We start from the raw sequence: 21726 nt of genomic DNA, 5'->3' as shown, positions 1-21726 counted from the left end.
TAAGCCACGTGCAGAAAAAAAAAAAAACTCTTATATTGATGACCTAAACTCTCAAAAATTGCATTAGTTTTAGACCAAAAACAAAACAAAACAAAACAACAACTTAGTGACAATCCTGGACCATTTGTCATCTCCTATTTCAATATATACCTCTTAAAGGAAAATCAATCCTGGGCCTTGAAATGCTTCAGCAGGGAAAATGGCGGGCTGCCTCACTCAATGACCTGAGTTTGAGTGAAAACCTATGTGGTGGGAGGAGAGAGTTGACCAATCAGCTGTCCTCTGACCTCCATATGTACACAGACACACAAAATAAATAAATCTAAAATGGCTGCTTTGAATTTCCCTGGGCCCCGTTAGATTTCTACAATAAATTATGTAGGCATGCATTAGTAACTTTGCTATAGCTTTATTATTGCCCGTGTTAAATACTTTTATGAAGCGCTTTTGAGGTTGTGCGAGTTTTTTGTATGTTTTGTGGAAATTCATTGCTAATTCCACCCCCCTAAGGCAGAAATTTAGTTGTTTATTAACATCCCTAAGTCCTACGAGATGTTTTTGTTTTTGTTTTTCTTTTAATCATCAAGAATCCAAAAACAGTGTGACTGCTTTCTAAGAAAGATGCATTTGATCTGGACATCCCGGCTCACACCTGTAATCCTAACTCTTGGAAGACAGAAAATATCAAGGAGATTAGGGCTCATCCTTATCTGTCTATGGGGTCAATGCCAACCTGAGCTGCAGAGGCACTGTGTAAGGGCAGGGTGAGACACTGGGAAGAAAGAAAGGACAGAAGGAAAAAGGAAGGGAGATAGAGAAAGAGTGTGTGTGCAAGATGAGTAGGAAAGGAAGTGAATGGGAGGGGAGAGTGAGGGGAGGGGAGGGGAACAAGAGGGGAGGGCAATGGGAGGAGAGGTGGGAGGGGGATAGGAGGAGAGGGGAGAAAAGGGAGGGAGAGAGAAAGGAGCTGGAGTTCCCTCACCCCTTTACCATGTTGTTTCTCACCATCTTTTGCCTCTGGGAGTCTTTGTTCTGTTCAGTCACCTGACCCCTTATCTATAATGCTCAGTTATATACTTAGCTCCCTGGGTAGTAACGAAGTTCATAAGTGAGTTTTCAAGTCTCTTGGCTCCAGAAGAATGGTGGTCTCATGCCAGTGTCTACCTCTGAGTGCCAAGTGCCCCTCACCACCACAAGCGGGTGGCTCTCTCATGTGCAGACAGTGCAGTCACGGGTGTTCCTTCCCTACAGATATTTTGCAGAACGGGATGCCACCGTGGCTCAGCAGGTCCTCTCCGACTCTGTCCATCCAAAATGCAGGTACTTGTTCAAAATAGAGGTTGGATTTAAACTTTTTGGATTAGTAAATGTCATTTCTCACATGGATCTATAAAGAAGAATATCCAAAGAGTCAGCTCACTGGAAGCCAAGCTTCAAGTGCTCTCGCTAGCTCGGTGCTAAACAAGAAGGTTAATGCCTCAGATGCGCATTTCAGGATTTAGAATGTAGAGTGGTGTCCTTCAAGTAAGTGTGTGTCAAGAGTGTCAGGAAATTCAAAGGTGAGCATGGAGGGACATACCTGGAGGGAAGAATTCAGAGACAAGGAAATGTTGTGTGGGCATAGAGGGAAATGGAAGTCATTAGGTCAAAGACCAACAGAGAAAGGACTTACAAAGGCTATTTTGCTTTCAAGTTCAGAACTGTGTTTACATCTTATTTACTTTATTTTTTTTTCTCTGACTGAATACATGAAGGGATATCACTAAGGAGGAAATAAGGTATTTTTCTTTGTTTTTATGTTTTGTTTTACTTCTATTTTAGAATGAATAGGTTAAGAATTTCTAAAATAAGTACATTTATGGAAAACACTTAAAGGCAAACATCACCAACTTTTAATCTGATATAGTTTATAATCCACGGACTGCATTTTTTATGAGCCAAAAGCCAAACTGATCTAATCTAATGAAAGGTCAAGAAGCCAGAACTATAACTGGCTTAAAGGACATTTAATCCCTTCTTTTAAAAAGATGAACATCCCACACACATGACCTAATCCGCTCATGAGACATTTTACTGGAAATTGTTTTTGTTGTTGTTTATTGTTTGTTTGTTTGTTTGTTTGTTTTTGCATAGTGAAAATGGTCTTTGGTTAGTATTTTTTTGAGACACAGTCTCAAAAAAATATATGTAGCTCTGGATGGCTTGGTGCTCAGTCTGAAGACCAGGCTGGCCTCAAACTCACAGAGATCAGCCTGCCTCTGTCTCCTGAGCGCTGGGATTAGGGGTGTGCCTCACCACTCCTGGCCTTGATTGATCTATTTCCAATTTGATCTTATGAGAAGAGTAGCTCTTCTCATAAGAGTTCCTACTATTTTACCAGGTCCCATAAGATTTTATTTTGTCCTCCACATGATAGCACTTAATTATTACTTGCTAAATAGTCATAAAGTTTTATTATGGTAGTCTTAAATTTCAGGAACCAGTTGACTTGGGTTTATTTCACTGATGTTACTACTATTTTCCTCCTGGCTCCATTTGGCTAAGGTTCATTAAATTACATTATTTTCCCAAGCTTATGTTTATAGTCTTTTATAAGATTAAAAATTTATTTTCTGTACTTTTATTTATTTAAAAAAATTAACATCAGCTAGCTAATAGATTACATGATCAAATTCAAGCTATTTTAGCTTTTAAGCTTTATCTTCTGGATTGCATTGTGGAGCCTCTGAAGTCCTGTAATTAAAGATGGCTGAGGGTTTGTGTGTCTTTCCAAGTGGTGTTTCCAGATCAGAACCAGAAGCCATGGATAGTCTGTGACCTGGGGAAGTGACAATAAGCTTAAAATATTTTTGAATAACGATTGAAGGGAGATTGATTTCATCAGTGAGCCATCCTCAAGCAAGGGGAAATAGACAGAGGCTTCACAACTGTGGCTCCTTGTGACTGGAGAAACTGTGGACCACTCTTAAGAAGACTTGCCTCTGTATATGTGCTGTGGAGGAACCTGGTTTATCCCTCAAGCTACAATTCAGTCACAGAGAAAGAGGCCTTTGTATTAGCTGCTTCAAAATGATGGTGAAGGTCATCAAATGTGAATCAGAAGGGCTTGAAAATGCTAATATATTTCTTTTATAAGTACCTGAAAGAGATATATTTTGACCAATTATGGTATCATCATAGCTTCTATCAGACCCTACATATTTCAGGTATTCAAGAGTGAAACAAAAATATATGAACTAAGAATATATTCCAAGATGCCCTTCAGCAAGCATGATACCCTATTGCCTTTGGGACTATTTATAGAGTCCTAAAGTAACTTGATGGATAAAGGTAGATGAAATTTTAAGAGGAGAATTATGCCTGTTGGTTTTTGTTTGTTTATCTTGGAGATATCCTGTAAGTAGTCAAATAAGTGGAGGCTACCTGGCCTTTTCTTACATTTCAATTGCAGACAAAGATTTCACTTAACAAATGTAGAGACAAGATTTATAGACACACTGTGGACTTTCAACGTTTTGTTGAAGAGAAAATGGATACTTATGAAATGTTTAAATTTCACATGCAATTCAATTCATTTTGAAGATGGATCTTTTTTTAGGGGTAAAACTTTCCTGGTGCCTCTTCAGTTTAGTTTGTTAGTTAGGAACCACACTTTTAAAATAGGAATATTTTAACATGAAATCCAACAGTAATTTGGCATCATACCCAGTCATTCACAGAGTAGAAAATACATGCATTTAAATATCCTATACCATCTCTCTCTCTCTCTCTCTCTCTCTCTCTCTCTCTCTCTCTCTCTCTCTCTCTCTCTCTCTCTGTGTGTGTGTGTGTGTGTGTGTGTGTGTGTGTGTGTGTGTGTGTGTGTGTGTGTGTGTGTTGTGGTATTACATGAGTGTTTGCAGTATGCCATTTGCCATTTGCCAATTACTCTAGAAAATTCTCCCTTTTCCTGCTTGGATGGATTTAAAAATTGCATGTAACTCCAATGCTAAAGTTTGTTTGTTTTTGAGACAAGGTCTCATGATGTAGCCCAGATGGACCTAGAGTTCAAAATCTTATGTTATGTTATGTTATATCAACATTAAAACTGTACACTCTATGTTAGCTAAAACTGGTCAGTTTAAATACATCAACTCTAAAAGCAAATGGAGGTAGATAGGATTGCAGATGTGTCACCATGTGGAACGTACACTGTTGCTCTTAGCAGCAATATATTCAGACTTAGTGTGATCATGGGGTGACATGTATCTCTCTGTGTAGTTAACAGTTAAATATAATCATTCAAGGGGAGCAAGAACAAATTAAGTATATTAAGTGTTAATTTGTTTATTTGTTCTTTCTTTCAGCAAATTCAGCAAAATAGAATGGGAAAAGAAAAAGATGGATAAAGCCATTGGGTAAGTGTGGGATTGTACATGCAAACTTCCAGCCCTGGCCCAGAGACAGCCAAACTGGGCTGGATTCCCAGCACCCACATGGTAACTCCCAGCTGTCTATAACTCCAGTTCCGGGAGATCCTATACTTGCCTCCATGTGAAAAGGCATCCACATGGCACACAGATAGATATACATACTAGTGTATGTATACAATATAACACCCAATATTATTGTACTATATACAATAATGTATGTAGACAACACTAACACCCATAAAAATAATAAAGCAAATTTTGAAAATGATTTAAAATTTTTACTTTAGGTACCTAGCAACATGGCTTAGGAGGAAAGTTCCTTGCCACTGAGCCTGACAACCTCAGTTTGATTCCTGGAACCTATAACTAGAAAGAAAGGAAGCTCAAATTGTCTCCTGACCTACACACAGACACAGACACACACACACACACACACACACACACACACACACGCGCCCGTCAGTCATGGTACACAAGATCACATGCATGCACCAGCAAACAAACAAACAAACAAATTAACCAGTGTTATTAATGGTTTATTTCATTAGAATTATTTTTTATGATGGACTTACAACAACAGAGAGAATTTCAGTATTCTGTTCCCTTTCTGTAAAAGAGGGACATAAAATATACTTTGTGATAATAACTTAAATATCTGACATAAAAAGTTAAATTTAGAAAGACACAGGCATATTGACCAGAACTCAGCCTGCCTTATCACTTTGCACACCTATAGTAACTGCTCAGATCTCTCCATTCTAGCCATTTCTCATTCACACATGTCCACCTACACTAAATTTCAGCATGTTCTGTGTATGTATCTTGCTTTAACGTCTCTAAGAGTGTCATTTTAGCTAGCTATAAAATTACCAAAATTTAGTTAGCACCAAAATTTTCCATAATTTCTCTAGGAATCTTTTTAGCATATTTGAGTGGTGTCTTAGTTAGGGTTTTACTGCTGTGAGCAGACACCATGACCAAGGCAAGTCTTATAAGACAACATTTAATTGGGGCTGGCTTACAGGTCAGATGTTTAGTCCGGTATCATCAAGGCATGAACATGGCAGCATCCAGGCAGGCATGATGCAAGAGATGCTGAGAGTTCTATATCTTCATCTGAAGGCTGCTAGCAGAATACTCGATTCCAGGCAGTTAGGACTAGGACATTAAAGCCTACACCCACAGTGACACACCTAGTCAAACAGGGCCACACCTTCTAATAGTGCCACTCCTTGGGCCAAGCATATACAAACCATCACAAGTGATTTCTGTGTCTCACCATGATAAATCCTGCTGTAATAAATAGTCCTTTATATAAAGCTGTGTCAACTTTGGACACTGACCTACCACATATTTGGAAATGGAATTACTAAGTCAAAGCATGCACACTCTCAATTCTCTTAATACATGCTACTAAAACTTTGTGGTAAAGTTAAAGGGCAAGACTTTTATATGGTAGAGATGACCGGGTGGCTTGCCACTCTGATGATTTCATGGGGATTTAGAACCCAGGTTATTGGTTTTTGGAGTGCTTCTATCCCATGTTGCAACACTTTTGGATTTTGTGGATCCTACCTGCAGGTACTCCTTTGCAATTGTGGGCATCAATATCACCGACCTGGCATATAATCTGCTCGTGAGCGGCGCTCTAAAAACACACTTCTACAACATTGCCCCCGAAGCTCCGACACTGTCTCACTTCCAACAAACATTCTGTAAGTTTTTATTGTTTAATTATCAGTATGGGTTTCTATAGAGAACTCCAGACAAGGGTCACAGCTGAGAGGCCACTGTGAAGGAGCTACCGTAGGCCCTTTGAGGAAGTCCCTCTGTGTTTAACATGTTGTCTTTGTTTTCTCATGAAACACCTATGCTTATACTTCTGGGCACCATGGATATTTCTTTTCCCCAGCTCTTATATGAAATGCAATGTGTCAACTTCAGGTCTGACCTTTGTCCGTCTCCCTCTGATCTAACATGGCTTAACACTGAAAAATGCAACTCTAAAGACAGCCTGGGTTGACTACGAGGTCCTACGTTTGGACAGAAATGAAATTCATAAGCAGATTAGAAAGTAATGTTGAAAGACTTGCCTAGAATATAGATTAAAAAGAGTTTTATGAAAAGTTTTTTTTTTTTTAAGGAAGAAGGAAAAAATCAGTCCAGCAAGATGGCTTTGTGGGTAAGGACACTTGCTGCTAAGCCTGAAGGTTTGAATTTGATCCCCAAGACCCACATGATAGAAGGCGAGAACCAACTCTCACAATTTGTCCTCTGACTTTTCCACATATGCACGTGCACACACACACATTTAATTAATTAATTAAAATGGTAAAATTTTAGGCCTGAAGGAGGAATTTTCGTATTTTAAGTTCTGAGCACTAACATAATAGATTAAGATCTACCAAACCAAGGTCTGTGTCACTGTGAGATATTATGACATTGTAAAGAGATGATCCTGAACTTTTCCAAAACTGTCACTCAAAAACTTTGGAATTGAGATTATACTAGACTTCTCAAGAGCAGCATTTTATTCTAAAACACCATGGAATGGAAGCTACAAAACCTTAAGATGGGGTACAGGGAATATGATTTAAAATTTCAAATTATATTCCCAGTCTCCCTTATCAAGTGAGTATTGAGTATCAAAATAGGAGAGACTTTTTTTTTTAAATAAATGCAAGGTCTTCAATATTTTACTATTTCAATATTTCAGAGAACTCTTGAAAAATAAAACATTTCCACAAAATAAAAGAGTGATTCTGGGAAGAATAAATGGACCTAGATAGCAGAAGATCTTTCCAGAAGAAAAGTGAAGGGACCCTTCAGACAAAGGAAAGGGCACTGAGGAGGGTCCCACACGATGGGCTGAGAACAGTCATGGATTTTGACAAACCTCTGGAACTGAGAGAGTATCCACTGTGCTCTAACACATCTTAGGGTGTGTTTGGCATCGTTGGGGAAAGTGATTTGTGGTTAAATGAGTTGGAAAACTAAGTATATGAAGAAAATAGGAAGTTAGAACTTGGTTAAAATAAAACAGTGGGAAATGAGTATACCTGGATCTGTGAACAGGAGCTAAACCCTGATGCACCTAGGGGTTTCAAAAATAGCCCCCAAGTGGAATGCAACTTATGTGGAGCTGTGGAGCTGTCAAAAGAATCAGCCAATGCAACTATAGACCAAGGGTCAGGATAGGAGAAGTTACTGTCTTTTGTGGGGCTTTGTTTTCCCATCAAAACGTATTAAACTATCCAGTGCTTAACAAGGTAAGTATAACTGATAAGAATGAAAAGGATATTTAAGGAAATCTTTACTTTATAACTTGTCAGTAGAAAAGTTAAGTCCCTCACAAGACATTTTGTAGCGCCTGTTTTGGCTACCGGGTGATTATATTCACTCCTATAACAATTCTGTCTCCAGCAGATATTACTGGGATTTCACTGCAGATCAGAATGTATAGTGAAGAATACTGGCCTCTAAACAAACAAGCACAACACACTGGGAAGTAAAGTAAATGTTTTAAAACATTGCAAAGGTATATTGCTGTCGTTGCCCACCCAGTCTGAGAGGCAGCGAGAGCAATGCCACTTTCAGTGAATGCCAAAGGGTGAGCGGCAGAAAGTAAAGTAATGGGTATTGAGTGATCCAGCCAGAGATGTGTCAAGGACACAGATCATAAAACAAGAGAGCAAGCATCCAAGCAGTATAGTAGAGAGTGAAGTGTTAATTAGATATGATACAGGAAGTGTAAGAGAAGAATTTGGAATGGACCCTAAAGAACTTTGAGCCCGCCAAGTGGTGGTGCACGTCTTTAATCCCAGCACTTGGGAGGCAGAGGCAGGTGGATTTCTGAGTTCAAAGCCAGCCTGGTCTACAGAGTGAGTTCCAGGACAGCCAGGGCTACACAGAGAAACCTTGTGCCACATTGGAGAACATAAGCATAACAAATAAAAGCGTGTGCACTGTGTTTCCTTGGCCTTTTATAAGTTGCCCTACCCTGTGCTTTCCATCTTCACAAAATCATGGACGCTCTTGCAAGGGAAAATACAATGAGATTAACTTGAGGCAAGCCAAAGGTAAGTTCCTCTGGGGAAATCTATTCAGAGATACAAAACAGACATTTCCATGAGACACCTTAGAGCCCTGATGACTTAGAAGGGATCTGCCTACAGACTTTTGACTCATCTGCTTGGAGCTAAAAATCAGAACCACACAGCAGCCAACATCTCCCAGAAAAAAAATGGGCATTTAAGGGTAGGAACAGATGTTTTGTTCATTGGTATATGATCAGCTTAGTTGATTGTTTAGTAACTATAGAGTGGACGGATGGATGGATGGATGGATGGATGGATGGATGGATGGATGGATGGACAGATAAGATTCTACAATATTGAATGATCCTCTTTTCAGGGAGGAAAAGGGTGTAACTGATATGGAAATGTTTTAGCATTACCCAATTGATATGCTTTTCCAAAAGGCTCGTAGCCCAGATAAGTAAGCATAAAGCAGAATTGTATTTCCCAGGATACTCTTCTTTCTTGTAGAAAGAGCAGCAGTCCCTAAGGGACTGGGTTATGGACAGAGAGAATAGGCATCGTTAGAAGAGGCACACTATGCCCTGGATTCATTGTCCCTCCATTGGGCATGGTCACTTCTTCACATCTCCCCTGTAATATGCTTGCAGTTATCTGTGTCCTTGCACATGCCTTTGCTTTCTACTAACAGGGAAGATGCAATGAAGCAAAGCCAAGATACATTTAAGCAGCAATAAATATGCAGCAGGCTTCAGATGGTGAGGCAAATTAGTATTCAAAACAAGTATTTCATCTAGAGGAAAGGAAATAAGAATGTAATGGCTCTATCGTCCTGGCTTTACAGTCTTGGTGAAAGCTGTGCTGCGAAGGCACTGTGTTGTAAAACTGACATCCAACCTGAAGCTCCACTGAACACAGAGCCCAGCTGTAATGGGGCAAGGCTAGGTGTAGTGATCAGAGGAAAGGACAAGCGCCGAAGAGGGAGGGGAGGTATCTTTTCTCTGACCTTCATGAGAAGAAATTATTACATAGAAATCAGCACCAGCGGAACAGAAGGCACCGGGAGGAGCAGCCTGTGCTGATGATGGGATGACAGCCTGTTTCAGTCCTGGCATCCAGCTGTTCACTGCGTGACTGTGCACTGTTCAAGCTTCCTGGCTGAACCCAGTGCTCACATCTGTAAGACAGAGATATAAAATCTGCTTGGGCAACCCACAGCACTGGGGAATGAATGAAATTGAAAGCGAGGAGCAATAGATTGGCTCTGTTTTCTCCCTCCCCTTTCCACACTGCTTTGTTAGCTGTCTCGGATAACAAATCATTGTCAGGAATTGAATACCCATCTCACTCTCTCTCTCCAAAAGACAGAGAATTAGGAAACATGAGAACTCTACCTTTTTCTTCATCCTCAGTGCCTAATAGTGTATCTGTTACAGGCGTAATTGGTAGATGGGTCAGTCAGAAAACTGGCCAAATGAATCTTTGAATGCTGTGCAATAACACATACATGAGTAGAGTAATATGTAATTTGGGAGCCAGGTCACCATTGCTGTATTTTATAGCAACCATGTTATACAGTCTTTCTCCATTTTCCTGATAACATAGGGGGAGTCTTGGGGGATCTGTCTACAGGAATAACAGTTCACATCTGTACTTATAGAGGAAGTATTGTGAAAATGGTGTCAGATTGTAACGCACCATCACTCTCGGAGATGGTCCTCTGTAATTATGTGCACAAGAGAAAAATGGAGGAAACAACTGTGTCTGAGTTCTTCTAGAACTGTGTGATGTATTACACTCCCTTAAAAGTAAGGTGGGTGTCTGCAAAGAGTAGAAAAGTGGGCATCCTTATGTGTAGTATAGAAAATAGACCATTACAAGGGGCTAGAGTTGCTACATATTCTGATTTGATAGTCCACAGCATACTTGTGCATCAAATTATCACATTGTACCATGTATAGAGAGTCAAAAAATCAAATTAAAAAGTTGGTTTTCGCAGCATTTGTTTTTATCACTGTCAACAGGAGTATGCTAATGAGATGGGTGCATCGTGGATGATTTTAATTTATAATATTAGGAATCTGACTCTCACCCACAGCTAAACAGTAGGCGACAGAATGTGAGGAATCTTGTGGAAGAGGGGGGGAAGGATTGCAGGTGCCAGAGGGATCAAGGACATCGCAAAAACATTGTCTGCAGAATCAGCTAAACAGGGCTCATGGGGGCTCACAGAGACTGAACCTACAATCTGGAAGCCTGTATAGACCAGCACTAGGTCCTCTGCATATACATTATCGTTGTGTAATTGGGTGTTATTTGTGGGACTCGTAACAGTAGGAGTGGGGAGTTCTCTCAGACTCTTTTGCTTGCATTTGGGACCATTTTCCTCCTACTGGGTTGCCTCATCCAGTCTTGATATGAGGCATATACCTGGGTTTATTGTAACTCGTTATGCTATGCTTGGTTGGTATCCCTGAAAGGCCTATTCTTTTCTGAAGGGAAACAGAAAAGTGGATATGAGAGAAAGGGGGCTGTGGGGAGGGACTGGGAGAAGAGGAGGGAGGGGTTGTGAAGGACTGGGAGAAGAGGAGAAGAAGTCAGGGTGTAATATATGAGAAAAGAATAAATAAATAAATAAGAAAAAAAAAAGCAATCTGACTCTCCTAGCAAGAATCGCTCAAGTATGTTTATTTGAGCTCAAAGCCCCACTGGGGAAAGTGTCTGTGTATTTTATATATTAAGAAAAGAAGAACTTATGAATTCTCATTCATTTCTTTTATAACCATATCAATTGAACCATTCCTAGAAAGAGGCCTGGGGTGGGGGATGTAAAACGATGGAGTCTCCTGGACCTAAAGTTTTGAAACTTCAGTGATACGTGATGCTTCATCTGGCTGAATCTGGGTAGATCTGCACGTTTAACAAATCACTCCTGGCTATTCCTGAGATATTTTAGGACCTTTTGTACTCGATGAAATGGACAGAGGATTGAGTTCTTTGAAGTGAGTAAGATGCAGGGATCGGAAGAAATAGTGCTAAAACAAATAGGACAAAAATTCTCTAGCACTCACTCACTGCGCATGCGCTATGGTGTGGGACGGCCTGCCGCTTAGCCTGAAGTGGAGATGAGGGCTGGGCACAAAGCGCACTGCGAGTGTCAGAGAAGGACCACATTTGTTCCATGAAGCATAATGCACCTGTTTAATGTGTCTGGGTGATTTAAGACTTTAGTTAAATTGAATATTGAGAGGGGAAAAGGCAGAGTGGAGTAATTCTGAAAGGCTGGACCATTGTGTTAGTTTAGTCGGAATGAGAAGGATGTAGGAGTCACTGTCAGCTTTTTAGAGTAAGTCCTTGGGATGTAGGGAGATGGCGTACTGGCTAGAGCACTTGCCTTACAGACACAAGGGCCAGAGTTCAGATCCCCAGAGCCCACATAAATACCAAGTGGGCACTGTGACCCATTTGCAGTCCCAGTGCTCAGAAGACATAGAGTGTGGAACCAAGTAAAGTGGCAAGTTCTGGGTTCAAGTGAGAGGCTCCACCTTGACGTATAAGATAGAGAGAAGACACCCATTATCCCCTGGCTCCACAAATGTGCGCGTACTCATACACACACCCACGTACCTGACAACACATGTACACAAATAAATGTAATTTTAACAATTTGAAAATATTTTTGAAATATTTGAAAATAAAGGTGTGGTGGTGCAGCCTTTAACCCAAGCACATGAGAGGCAGGGGCAAGTGAACCTCTGTGAGTTGAGGCCAGCCTGATCTACAGATCGAGTTCCAGGCCAGCCAAAGACCTTGGGGGGAGAGAGAGAGAGAGAGAGAGAGAGAGAGAGAGAGAGAGAGAGAGAGAGAGAGAGAGCCAAAACTCAAGGTTGAGCTAGAGAGATGGCTCAGTGGTTAAGAGTTCTGATCGCCCTTCCAGAGGATCCCATTTCAATTTCCAGCACCCACATAGCAGCTCACAGCTGTAACTCTAGCTCCAGGGCATGCGATGCCCTCTTCTGGCCTTCGAGGGACACCATACCACGTGGTGCACAAACAAACATAACAGGTAAATACTCATAAACATTTAAAACTTTTTACTTAAGGAAAAAAAAATATGTTTCCAACGTGATTCATATTCAAGAGGTGACATCATTGTTTTGTTCTCCTGCTTTATGGAGTAAAAGTTTTCTCTCGTACCAGCTGCAAAAGGAGGAGATTATAAGCAGCTTGGTAGCTTCTACTCCACTGATCTCACTAATCATTGGTGTTTGCTGTGACCTCCATGGAGACTGTTCTGGTCTAACTCATCCACTGAGGATTGGAATGTGACTAAGGATGATGACCTTGCAGACTTATCACTGTCTTGTCCCAAACAGGCTATTTGATGCACGAGTTTCACAAGTTTTGGATTGAAGAGGACCCCATGGACATAATGGAGTTTAATCGCGTGAGGGAGAAATTCCGCAAGAGGATCATAAAACAGCTGCAGAACCCAGATATGGCGCTGTGCCCGCATTTTGCTGCATCGGAAGGTTTAATCAACATGTAGTGCCCACACTGGTTTCAATGAATACCCCAGAACACTGCCTCATTGTCATCCTAGATCTCTGCTTAGGTGACAGCTCACACACCTAATGCACATAAGTGACTATATATATATATATATATATATATATATATATATATATATATGCATGCCTTTTGGTACAGTATTTTCATCTCTTGGTCATTATTCCAAGATTCCCCCAAAATCACCATTTCTGGAGCATCAACCCTCCAGTGATTGCTCACATTGTGGCATTGTGCAGTGTTAACATCTGTCCTTGGCACCCAGGTATGAAAAAAGTTTTCTATTTTTTTAGATTTTTTTCTCCCCCCCCCCATCATTCCATATTAAAAATGTATAATAATTCTCTAGCTGTAATTTGTACGTAAGAGAGTTAGCTGAATCTCGTTCTGTGTTCCTATTTATTAAAATGTCTCACGAAGACTGCTGCTAGCCTCTCAAGCTGGACCCTTGCTTGTACCTCATTTGGGTAAAGCATAAGACTTTTAAAATAATACAGACACATGATAAGCCAAACTCTTCCTGCACATATAACTGCACTTCACCAGAATGTAATGAGGCTATAAGAAATTAGCTTAAATAGGAACCATCCTTGTGTGAAATCCTGCCGAACTGTAGCCTAACTTAACCACAGTACAACTGTGTCCTAGTCATCAGGATAGAAAACTACTACTATTCTCCCATCGCTTCATGGCTTGGATGTCTAAATATGTGTATGATGCTCGGAGCCCCCAGAAAAGAAGCCATATCTTTCCAAGGCTGCAAAGGGTTTCTCACTATCTGACTCTTGCTGAACCCAGACTTAGTTCTTAGCACTCCCCAGATCTGAGTATCCTTGCTTAGGGGATTGAGTGCTGACTGGTTTGTTTCTATGTTGAGGGGCAATATTTTAAAACTTTTGTCAAGAAAATGTGTTAGAACACAGGAACCTAAGCAATGATACCATGCAATATTTCCTGAAATTAGCATCCTTGTATCGGTGGAAGAAGTGGCTTGGAAGAAAAAAAACAAGATCATCCTCAAACTGCTAAGAATCATCTTCTTTAAAATGTAATTTAGTTTGGAATTATGACTGTAGTCTGTTGAATAGTATTTACCATGGTATTTCATACCCGTGGTATTTTATACTTTGGGACTATCGATTTTAGTATTATTAGATGTTTGTGTAATCACTTGCTTATTTAAATAAATTTTGAGTACTGCCTAACTGTCAGTATATGAATAAATTGCATATCATTCTACAGTAATGGAGAGTGGGTTTCATTCTGATGTCTGTGCCCTTTATAGGTCTTAAGATATGCAAATATGTGACTGGGTAGAATGTCAGTGACAAGAAGCTGTTTGTTTATAAACCACTGCCTTTCAGAGCAGCCAGGTGTAATTCAGAATGTGCTATGGCTGAGAGATTCCCTTAATCTTGAGGTCCGATGATGCTTTAATGAATGAGCTATTTTTCTTTCTTTCTTTTTCATTTTTGACAGCATCTCATTATGTAGCCCTACCTGACCTGTGACTCACTGTGTAGACTAGGCTGGCCTGGAATTCACACAGTCACCTGCCTCCATTGCCAAAGCACTAGGATTAAGACATGCATCCCCACTTTTTCTTCACTACTTACTGTAAAATCTGACTTGACTACTGCAAAACATCTGCTATTTAAAACCCCTCAGCTGCCTGTGGTTGCTTAGTGGGAATTCCCCCATTCTAGGATTCTGCCATCCTTTATCTTTCCATCCCAGAGCCAGGTGGTAACCTTCCTACTTCCTCTCCTTTAGCCTGTGCCCTCTGTTAGACAGTGCAAAAGAGAGAGTCGGTCAACACTTAACACGTCCCAGGAATAATGTCTCTAGAAGAAGGAAAAGCTATTAGCCAAGTAGGTGCTTTGCCTTGAGCACAACAGTACTTGCACCTGCAGATAAAGGCATGGCACCACATGCTGGGTAGACCACATCTGTGCACTGCCTCTTCTTATCTAATATAGAACTATAACACCAATGCACCTTGATGGCATGGGATTCTTCGCTCAAGTTATTCTGCTCTGGTGGAGATAGCAGATGTTACAAAGCTAAGACATTCCCTCCTGGTTCCTTGGAAGCGTTCCAATGGTATCTGAACATGGCCACAGGATTTTAGGATGAGCAATCACTGCCAGCTCCCTGGATGTGTTATTAGCCTCCTCGTTCACACCGCATTGTAGAAGATGCATTCTACCCAGTAGCCCAGAGCAAGGTGAGAAAAAGAAAAGGAGGTTTCAAAAAGCAGCAGAGACATGTGATGTATGCTATGTGTGGATGTGTTTCCCTGGAGTATTTTTAGCTTGCTCATGTTTATTCCACTGAGCAAGGGTTGACCGCATAGAATGTAAATTGTGTAGCATGCTTCCTTCAAGGTTTCCAAAACACTACTTGATATATGATTTTTAAAACACTCTAGTTTGCACTACAGGGGGAAAAATAAAAAATACTCTTGTTATTGTGCTAGAGTGAAAAGCATTTGCCTGGCAATCCATCATCTTGTCTGTGTTTGTGAAGAAACTTAGATAGACATCATTCCAAGGACAAAGCTGGGGTAGTTTTACATCCTCCAAATCAGAGAATGTTTGAGAGAGACAGAGACAGGGACAGAGACAGAGAGACAAAGAGACAGAGACAGAGATGGAGAGAGGGATGGAAGGAAGGATGGAGAGAGAAAGGGAGGGAGGGGGAGAGAAGGGGAAGGGAGGGGAGATGGATGCTGTCGACATCTTTGTCGACAGGTTAAACTGGGGCAGTTTAATGAAACAGTGATATTACATGACCAAAGTAGACCAAAAGACAGATATAGATAAGAGTTCTCTACTAGTAGCTCAATGATGCAGATACAAGTCCATCTATTTTTTTCCTCACTCTGGCAGAAGTGCATCATGGGATCCTGTGTGCCCATCAGAGGTGTGGGTTTTGTCCTAGTTGAGAATTTCAACTCCAACGATTGGGCCTCAAGTATGATGGGGAGATGAAAATCAATCTCCATGGGCAAAAGCTTTACTGATCTGCAAACATAGGAGGCTGGGTCCAGACTGAATAGGTGTGTTGATGGGACCAGAGTGGGTGGAGTGTGGGTGGAAGACTTAGAGGGTTCTAGAGAAAACAGGGTAAAGGGAGAGAAAATGGAAAGCAGAAAGTCTTAGCCACTGAGTGCAGAGCCACATGGAAGAACCCAAGGCACAGTAATACTTACTCGGCCAAAGCACTGCCCCCAGCCTCCTGGGACATAATCAGGCAATGCTCTAATTCAGAGACAGGGCAGGAAAGCAGAACAACATTAAGGAGGGCAACATTAAGCCCCGGAAAGAGGTTCCAGCATGGATTCCATTTCTAATGCTAACAAATGCTAGCATGGTGAGCTCCAGTGCCGTGAGCCAGGACCCTGCTAGCCCTGACCTTGCACAGCCACAGCTGCTGGTCAGCATCTGAAGTCAAGCAGCTTTTGTTTGCCCCCTTGCTTGCTTTTCTTCCCTTCCTTTTTTAAATTACTAACTTTATTCATTTCATTTCGTATGTGTTTTGCCTGCATGTGTGGCACGTATATGCTTGGTGCCTGCAGATGTCAGAAAAGGGTTTCAGATAGCTGTAAACCACCATGTGGTGTCTGAGAATTGAACCCAAGACCTCTAAAGCAGCAGCCAGTGCTCTTACCCTATCTGAACCATCACTGCCCCAATGCTTTTCTTGCCACGCAGGCTCATAATATTTCAGTGCTGTGCCAGAGGCTTCAAGAAAGGGAAGGAAATGAGCAAGGCATGGTGGCTCACACCCATAATTCCAATACTGAGGAGGTTGAAAGAAGGGAATCACACGTTCTAGGCCAGCCTAAGCTACAGAGTGATTTCCTATCTCAAGATCCAAAAGTAGAAAGAGAAGAGGAAGAGGAGGAAGGGAAGAGGAAGTGGATGAGGAAGAAGATGGCTAAGCTAAACCTTGAACTCTGACGCTATAAGCTAAGACTTCTAACTGCTATACCATCCACTTAGAATTCTACCCTACTGCCCTGGGATTCTGGTGGGTTATAAACAGGCATAGATTCTCATATCTTGCTCCTAAGTGATAACATGCTACAGTCAGATCCCTGCAAGGTAAATTTGTCCCTACAAATATTGTTTCATTTTCTCTGTTTTCACCACTGGGAAATTCCCTGCTTTGATACACAAACAGTTGTGACAGCATTCTAGACTCTTTCTCCTGACCCTTGCCTCCCTGGGGAAGGAAGCTGTCTTCTTTCTTCCTGCTTCCTGGTGGGAGGCCTCAGCAAGATGGGCTCGCAGAACCTAGGCTGGGCCGTGCTCAGGTCAGATGCTACAGGGCATGTCCGTGGAAAAAGAAACAGGTGAGACCATCAACACACACACACACACACACACACACACACACACACACACACACACACACACACACACTTAAAAAGAAAAAGTTAAACCCTCTCTACCCTGTAAACTAAGGTGTCCCTTGATGGTTTTCACCTATAGTACATACAAAGACTCAAATGAACTACTTTGATTCAAGACATTTCTAAAACCAGAAGCCCAAAGTGAGGAGAGCATGAGACTTGAATTGATGTGTAGAGAGCCCCACCCCCTTGCTATTCTTTCTTTTAGGACAAGCATGAAAGCAACTGTGAAAGCTGTCTTGAACCAGGCAGGCTGGACCTGGCTGCCCGCCGGCAGGAGTCAACCCCTCATGCCTAGAGAACATGGTGTCTGCAGGATGCTATTCTGGGGAAGGCAAGAAATGTCATGGCTTGGGAGAAACTGAATGGAGTTGTAACTGTTCTGTTGGGACAGAGAAAAACATCAGTGCCCCTGGTTTGCCCAAGTTCCCCAAATAGAGCTCAACAGAGTTATTGAGAAACTTTTTCGTATCGTACCACAGTTACATTTTCGTCTTAACAGTGTGTCTGCGCTGAGTGTATAACAATAGAGAAATGGGGTCATTAACAGTCTCAAGCTGAGCTGGGCGTGGTGGCGCACACCTTTAATCCCAGCACTCGGGAGGCAGAGGCAGGTGGATTTCTGAGTTCGAGGCCAGCCTGGTCTACAAAGTGAGTTCCAGGACAGCCAGGGCTACACAGAGAAACTCTGTCTCGAAAAACCAAAACCAAAACAAACAAACAAACAACAACAACAAAAAAAAAAAAAAACAGTCTCAAGCTGACAAAACAATTCTTAAGTCTTTACTTTTTCAGCAGAATATAGCAGAAAAGAACCCTGGCAACCAGTAGGTCCATTTTCCAGTGTCTATACTGCTAGCCTTCCTTAGGGCCATCACTCAATCTGTCTGACTTTGTTTTTATACCCATAACAAATGAATAATGACCATTCCTTCTGAGGGCATTATAGAAAGCATGAGAGCTAAATAATTTATTATTAATTAAAGCACTTTGAGACTTCAGAGTAATAAATACGTGCTTAATCATGGTTTGGTTTGTATCTGTGTGGGTTTTGGCTAGAAGCTATCACCAGGAGAAAAACTATAAGATTTGTCCCTATAGCCAATATCGCCATTAATTATTCACTTCAGCAAACATTTATTGGGAAATTATTTCTGTGCCAGGCATCAGGCCAAGTCTGGGGATCAGAAAGCAAGATAGTGGCTCTGCTCTCAAGTGCATCAGAGTATAAAACTGGGGACGTTCTGAATCTGGCACGTCGACCACAAGCATGAGCGCTGAGAGAAATGAGTGAGCTGGGGTGCTCCTCAGTGCACCGCCGCGTTAACTCCCTCTCTGGCTGGCCTGTGTACAGTGAAACTGAGAGGCTCCGCTCCAGGGTATCGATCTGATGGCTCTCCATTGAAACCTGACCAGGTTTGGCTTCCATTGTGAACAATCTGGAAAACAAGCAACCCTTCCCTTTGTTTGCCCTCCACTCTCACCAGTACAACCTGACACTATGCCTCCCTCAGCAGCGTTGCTATTTCCTCAGACTTTGAAGATCCTCTCCTGGGAGTAAAGAGGGAGCTTCATACAACTTGGCCAGTAAAGGAGACTTGTCAGACTCCCAGTGCTGAAGAAATCATGGCATTCACAAAGCCTCTCTCACGGTTATATAAGCAGTAACAATTACTGAGTGGTGGAGACTCTGGGAGCTGAGCTGCCTGCAAGTTGTACATGGAGCCCCAGTGATACAGCTTTCTGGGACTTGACACCTGTTCTGGCGTGTGCGTGTGCTTTTTTTTTGTGATGCAGCTGTCACTGAGTTACCCATGTTCCTGTAGGTCACCCTCTACCTCTGTTCCTGTACGTCACTTCAATGAATTCACTGGCTCATCAAGTTAGATTTTGGTGGGATCACATACTGGCTCTGTGTCAGAACACTTTGTTCACAGTGTACAGAAAATGTCACATGACAACCGCTATCATGAAAAGATTGTTGTTCTGTTCTGTGGTCCCTTGTCTATGTCACATGTGGGCATGGTGAGGGAAGGGGCCATCACCAGAACAAGTACTTGCTTTCTGTTGTCCCCTAACCACAGCTTCTATCTTAAAGGTAATAAGAGATAGTTTACTCTGGAGCCATTTTGAGTGACCACGACACTCATGTCATGAGAGATTTGGGTTACCCCAAATCCTGTGTTCCAGAGTGGAAGAAGTTTCATGAAGCTTTTACAGTTTTACAGAACAAAGAAAGTTATAACTCGAGGCAAGTTTAAAATATACTGGTGAGTACATTAGAGAGAGGGGTACAGAGAGGGGGGGAAGCTTTCAACAGGACCAGGACACGATCTGATGGCATGCTTAGCTTTTGGATTGGTGGAAGTTAGTGGTCTGCTAAATCAATAGATTCCAAAAGACTTTTAAGTAATCACAAGTTCCGATCAAAGGTGGACAAGGAATGGCTGTTCTAGAGAGAACTAGCCCAAGCTAAGATAACTAGCCTTTGGACTTGCAACATTCCAGTCTCTCCACAGCACTGACACTCGAAATAGCCAAAAAGCCTCTGGAAACAGCTTCTTTTCACGAGTTTCTCTTTGCTCTCTCCAAAGATGTGTTTCCCATGAGTCTTCCAACTGTAGCCAAAACTGGTGTTGCGGTGCAAACTCCCCCTAGTGGGCTTTCATTGAGTCTCCTTCTCTCAAGATGTCTGCCAGGATAATCAGCCTCCTAGCTGCTAGTAAAATAGCAAATAGACTTTACATGTGAACCAATGTAATAAAACCATCCAGTTATAGCTTGGTAGGTGTTGTCATATTCTTGGACTATGATTCACAATACCATACACAGGATGGCTTAATCATTCTCATGGATTTAGACCCAGAAGCCCCAAATCAGCGTGTCAGACTAGTCAGGTCTTGGTGGTAGCCACCTTCTAATGTGTGCCCATATGGTCTCTTTAGTGTTTGCTCCTGGAGGGATACAGATAAGTCTTCTATTACAAGGACACCAATGCCATTAGATTAGGGTCTTCCCTTATGACCACATTTAACCTTAATTATTTCCAGATACAGTTTCATTAGATATCAGGGCTTCAGTGTATGAATGGGGGCTGAGGCTGAACATACAATTCAATATTTGGCAATAACTTTTTGTAGAAGTTATTTGAATTCTGAACCTTGCACTTCCTGAAGTTGATCCAGGACCTTGAAGCCACCAATTCTACCAAAATAATGAACTCTGCTTCTAATTCTACTGACCTTGTTTTAAAAGAGAACCAAAATAAGATAGAATCACTATTTAAATCAAAAGACTAGCAATCATCTGATTCTTTTTCCATGGTCTATAATATAATGTGTGTAAATTCAATTTAAAATACTACCCATTTACAAGAAAGCTATTTAAGTGTTCTTATCAAACTGTAGGTTTGGGTTACATCTACCCTTACTGTAAGTCGCATAGCTAATTTCTTGGCTTTAGGCCCTTTTTGTTCATACTTACATTCCTGGATTTTGTTTGTTTGTTTGTTTGTCTGTTTTGTTTTGAGACAGAGTTTCTCTGTATAGCCCTGGCTGTCCTGGAACTCACTGTGTAGACCAGGCTGGCCTTGAACTCAGAAATCCACCTGCCTCTGCCTCCCAAGTGCTGGTATTAAAGGAGTGTGCCACCGCTGCCCAGCCCATTCCTGGATTTTTTTAAAATATGAAATGAATTAACATGAATGGCTGTAAATATGTGAGAGGCTCTCTCTTCTTAATTATTCCTATTTATCCAAATATGAGTCTTCATGGATGGCCTAAATATTATTTTTCTAAAACACTCCTGGCTTTCTGTGTGTTTATGTTTATTTATTAACACCTTAAAATCATATGACTTGTTCATTTTTAGACCCGGGTCTCTAGAAACTTCTAAGAATATTGTCACATAACACTCAGTTTTCATGAATGATAAGAATATCACATCTAACCTATACTCTCCTCCTGCCACGATGTCATATGTAACTATACGGCAGTCAGGAAACCGGCACTAATACAATCCACTACCTCACCAATATTTCCATCAACCATAGTGTCTGTTGTTCAGTTTTATGCAGTTTTAGCCTAAGGGCAGATTTGTGCCATCATCAACACTGACAATATTTAGAACAATTCTATCACCATAAAGAGTCTCTGTGTTAATAGTGTTGTGTAAAATGTAATTGCTTTTTCATGGCTAGTGTGGATAAAAGTAATTAATTGGGGAGGAGGGGAGGTGTTGTGCCGCCTTATATAACCACACCCACTTTCCACCCTTATCCCCAGTCTCT

The 21726-nt window shown here is 41.4% G+C and overlaps 1 protein-coding gene across 4 annotated transcripts in view; it reads left to right on the top strand.

Annotated features, from left to right (window-relative positions):
• Positions 1 to 14263, top strand: part of Elmod1 (ELMO/CED-12 domain containing 1) — a 63972-nt gene extending 49709 nt beyond the window's left edge. For 2 of the 4 annotated variants that reach the window (XM_006511205.4, XM_006511206.4), the window contains exons 8-12: positions 1252 to 1320; positions 1755 to 1778; positions 4347 to 4397; positions 5994 to 6127; positions 12826 to 14263. In XM_006511205.4, coding sequence (XP_006511268.1) covers positions 1252 to 1320; positions 1755 to 1778; positions 4347 to 4397; positions 5994 to 6127; positions 12826 to 12998 — 451 coding nt within the window. In that variant the 3' untranslated portion in view covers positions 12999 to 14263. The remainder of the gene's footprint in view (positions 1 to 1251; positions 1321 to 1754; positions 1779 to 4346; positions 4398 to 5993; positions 6128 to 12825) is intronic. The other 2 variants (XM_006511207.4, NM_177769.4) reach the window with 2 other exon arrangements.
• Positions 14264 to 21726: the final 7463 nt, after the last annotated feature.

Source organism: Mus musculus, chromosome 9 (genome assembly GCF_000001635.26).
Source record: "Mus musculus strain C57BL/6J chromosome 9, GRCm38.p6 C57BL/6J".
Classification (NCBI taxonomy): Eukaryota; Metazoa; Chordata; class Mammalia; order Rodentia; family Muridae; genus Mus; species Mus musculus.
Note: the sequence above shows the minus strand (reverse complement) of the source record. Positions and strands in the feature narration are given on the sequence as shown.